Below are 3843 nucleotides of genomic sequence, written 5' to 3'. Positions count from 1 at the left end.
GCTGACTTTAACATTCATCATTGTCCTCGCCACTTATTGTTACCCAACTGCAGACAGAATGCAAATTAGCTTTATTGTCCGTGTAAACACAAAAAGGTTTTGTTCTCTCTCCATCTGAGCATCCTTGGATCATATTAGGGGTGAGGATGCTTCGCCCTACAATTAAAAGTCCAATTCGAAAAGAAGAGAGAACAAGTGCAAATGTACCCTTTAGATTCTTTTTTATTTATTTTCCTCTCAAGGTTCAGTGCTTGTCTGTAGGGATGCTAGACAAACATCACATGGCGAGACGGAGTGCCAAGGTGCTGTCAGCAGCTCAGGTAACTGTTTGAACACATTTGGTGCCATTTCATCTCTTTACAACAGGCTACAATTACAGCTCGTAGACGTATGGTGTAATCCTAGCAGGCCAAAGGGGCCTCAACACATCAGGTCTGTGCAGATAAAGGAAGCCCCTGCAGGATGCGTCTGTCCCCCCCTGAGCACCACCAGCAGCTGCACCGTCCCTCCTTCCCTCCCTCCCCGAGGACTCAAAGCACTACCCCGTAGTTGAGGATGAAGACGCAGAACATCAGGACCCTCTCTCTCATCCTCTCCATCATCTTCTACCTGCTCATAGGAGCCACCGTGTTCGTCGCGCTGGAGTCGGAAAGCGAGAGTTTCAGGAAAAAGTCGCTGGAGGAGAAGCTGAACGAGCTGAAGGAGAAGCACGGCTTCCTGGATGAGGACTACGGGGAGATCGAGAGGTTGGTCCTCCTGTCAGAGCCGCACCGCGCCGGGAGGCAGTGGAAGTTCGCCGGCTCTTTTTACTTTGCCATCACGGTCATCACCACCATTGGTAAGTAGCTACATGGCTCGGTGCTTTGTCTGTGTTTGCTTTAGTTCACACGTTTATGGATGCGTGTGTTCGCGCGCTCGGGATTTGCCACTCAAAAGCAACTGGTGGACAATAATCTAACTTGTAAAATGACTTAAAGGGACTCTTCAAGAAAGTTATTTTGACTGAAACTCGTCCACTGTAGTGCTGGAAGGTGGTTGTAAAAAGTTTGCGTTTTTTTCCAACGAACACGTGGCAAAATAATTGCTATTTTTATGTGCGTATCTTAATGTGTTGATTGAATGTGTTTATGTTTGGCCATGTGAAAAGCGACCACCGCTTCTTTTAAAGTGACATCGTAAGTAAAGAAGATGCAGCCAGAATACATTTAAAGCCACCTTTCACCACACAAGTGAATGCCAGAAGTTTAAATGTAGATATTTGGGTTTTGCTCAAAGCACTTAGATGCACCCTGGCATCACAGAACAGCAGCATGATGTTACACAAGTAACTCAAATGCTTTTTTGAAATATGTGGATAAAACTAGACCTTATTACACCAAAGCTACCAACATGGAAAATGTGACAAAAATCTGCTAAACTTCTCCATCGTAGCTTCTTACCGAAGATGCTGTTTAGAGTACAGACTTGTGTGGACACCTGTCTGACTGTTAGTGTGGTGTCTCTGTAAAAGTTGTATAACAAGCAAGCAAGTTTGTGAGGGACAAAACATCACTGTATATTTTAGAGTGGCAAAGGTTACATCCTTCCTCTGTGGTTTTTGGTTCAAAAATACAGACAAGAATTGTGTCCACTGTTCACCCTCTGTTTATCATCACCAACCACTGGGAAGATTATCTCCCTTTAGCTTTGAGATTGTTGACTTCACCTGCTATATACTCTCTTTATCGTTTCGTGCTGGGGAAGTGCAACACGCTGGTACTAGAGCTGTTTTACTTCCAGCTGCCAAAACCAAAGCAGTGAAGAACAGTAAGCTGAAAGATGATACAAGGTTTCCGTTCATCCTCATTCGATGTTTCCTGTCGGTGGCCTTGTACTTTACACAAGTATCATTTGATCTATTGCTGCAAAAATATACTGATGAGTCCAACTTGAACAATATAAACTGCGTAATTAGGATTTATGGTTTAAGTAATGTTTATGATAGGGTCAATTAAGGTCTTGACTCTGACGTACGTTGAGATACGTGTGGTAAATGTTGATGACTGTGAATCTTAGAGGTAAAATTGTGCTACTTGATGGTGTGTGACGTGCGGTATGCTGTGTCTCTCTAGGTTACGGACACGCCGTTCCACGCACGGATGCGGGCAGAGCCTTCTGTATGTTTTACGCCGTCTTGGGCATTCCTCTAACGCTGGTCATGTTCCAGAGCCTGGGCGAGAGGATCAACACTTTAGTCCGATACCTCCTGCGCAGGGCCAAGCAAGGCCTGGGCTTACGGAAGACGGAGGTGTCCATGGGGAACATGGTCTTTGTGGGTTTGCTGTCCTGCATGAGCGTGCTGTGCATCGGAGCTGCGGCCTTTTCCCATTTTGAGGGCTGGACCTTCTTTAACGCCTACTACTACTGCTTCATCACGCTCACCACCATCGGCTTCGGGGATTTTGTAGCACTGCAGAAGAGAGACGCCCTCCAACGACAACCCGGCTATGTGGCCTTTTGCTTCATGTACATTTTGGTTGGGTTGACAGTAATTGGAGCGTTTCTTAACCTGGTGGTGCTGAGGTTTCTGACTGTAAGATCAGATGAGCCTGACTTGAGGGCCGACGCAGGGGGAGAAGAGCAGGGACCGCGGCCTAAGGACTCGCAGGAGGACGGGGAGGTGTCAGAAACTGCTGAGGCGAGATGTACAGACAGCGAAGATGGACGTAGAAGCCGGTGTAACCTTACTCTCCCCAGTGAGGGGGCCAGCAGCTGCATCAGCCTCCTCCTTTCTCCTGCAGAGGAAAGCAGGCTTATACCATCTGTGGCCTCTCTGCCCCCCGAGCCCAGTAGATTCAGAGCCTTGTTCTCCTGCTTGTGCTGTGGCCCGGACATTTACAGCAGCACCTCTCAGGCTCAGAACGAGCAGACAAGCGGCCACTGCAACCCTGTCTTTTACAACTCCATCTCCTTCAGGGTGGACCAGGCCTCCTGCAGCTCCTGCACAGTGTTGTCGCAGGCCTCCCCCAGCAGCGAAGCGCTCTGTCTGGGCAACTACAATCCTCACACCAGGCGGACGTCGCTGTGACTTTTCACTTACAAACTTTCAACTTTTTGATACGCACCACGAAATTAGCGTTGCTTGCTGCTGTAGCATATGAAACTCTTTATAATGTATTTTTTCTACATCGAAGGTTGATGCTGAACAAAAATGTTCAAAAACTAATTAAAGTATCTCTGCAAATCCAAGTTTACGCACCTTTTACTGTTCTTTAACTTTGGATAGAAGTTACAGAAAGTGTGTGATCGCCTAGCAGAAAATGCAGTTCGTGCTTGAGAAAGGCGGACATGTCTGCTTGAATACTTGTCTGCCGCGTTGCCACCTGTGACCTTCTGTTATTTTCACTCTGTAATCATGGCTGTTTCCTCTTAGGAACGTTCACTCCACTGCTCTCCCGGGTTCCCGAGGTAACGCTTCCATCCCTGTTGCTCGGCGCTGCAGAAACTGGAGACGCACTGTACGCCGGGAGGTGACTGACAAAAGGCAGCGTCTCGTCGACTGTGATTTCCAGAATGCTTCAGCTGTGATAAATGAGTCACTGAACAGATTGGGTGGCAAATTAGAAATGTTTCCAAATGAGTGTTTAATTGCCTCCTCAGACGCGTGGTGGAATCGTACATTGCTTTTGTTAAAACCTGAGTTTTAATGCAAGCCATTGAGACATATAAAAAAAATATATAATATTTTATAATTAAAAAAAAAAACAGTTTGGACAGTGGTACTTAACTCTAAAGCACAACCCTGATGATATGAGTGTGTTACAAAGGGAGGATTAAAAAAAACAAAAAAAACATGGTATTGGT

General features: G+C 46.3%; 1 protein-coding gene across 1 annotated transcript; it reads left to right on the top strand.

Moving 5' to 3' along the window:
- Window positions 1-555: 555 nt before the first annotated feature.
- On the top strand, window positions 556-3121 carry LOC125006113 (potassium channel subfamily K member 15-like). Its single transcript, XM_047581851.1, has 2 exons — window positions 556-838; window positions 2112-3121. The coding sequence occupies exons 1-2, from the start codon at window positions 556-558 to the stop codon at window positions 3065-3067; spliced, it is 1239 nt and encodes a 412-aa protein (XP_047437807.1). The 3' UTR covers window positions 3068-3121.
- Window positions 3122-3843: the final 722 nt, after the last annotated feature.

Source organism: Mugil cephalus, chromosome 4, assembly GCF_022458985.1.
Source record: "Mugil cephalus isolate CIBA_MC_2020 chromosome 4, CIBA_Mcephalus_1.1, whole genome shotgun sequence".
Lineage (NCBI taxonomy): Eukaryota > Metazoa > Chordata > Actinopteri > Mugiliformes > Mugilidae > Mugil > Mugil cephalus.
The sequence above is the reverse complement of the archived record's forward strand: the minus strand, read 5'-3'. Positions and strand labels throughout refer to the sequence as shown.

Excerpts from the sequence above, each read along its gene's own strand:
- LOC125006113 (XM_047581851.1), top strand. The coding sequence starts at position 556 with ATGAAGACGCAGAACATCAGGACCCTCTCTCTCATCCTCTCCATCATC. Across the intron at positions 839-2,111 it reads CACGGTCATCACCACCATTG|GTTACGGACACGCCGTTCCA; the intron begins GTAAGTAGCTAC and ends GTGTCTCTCTAG.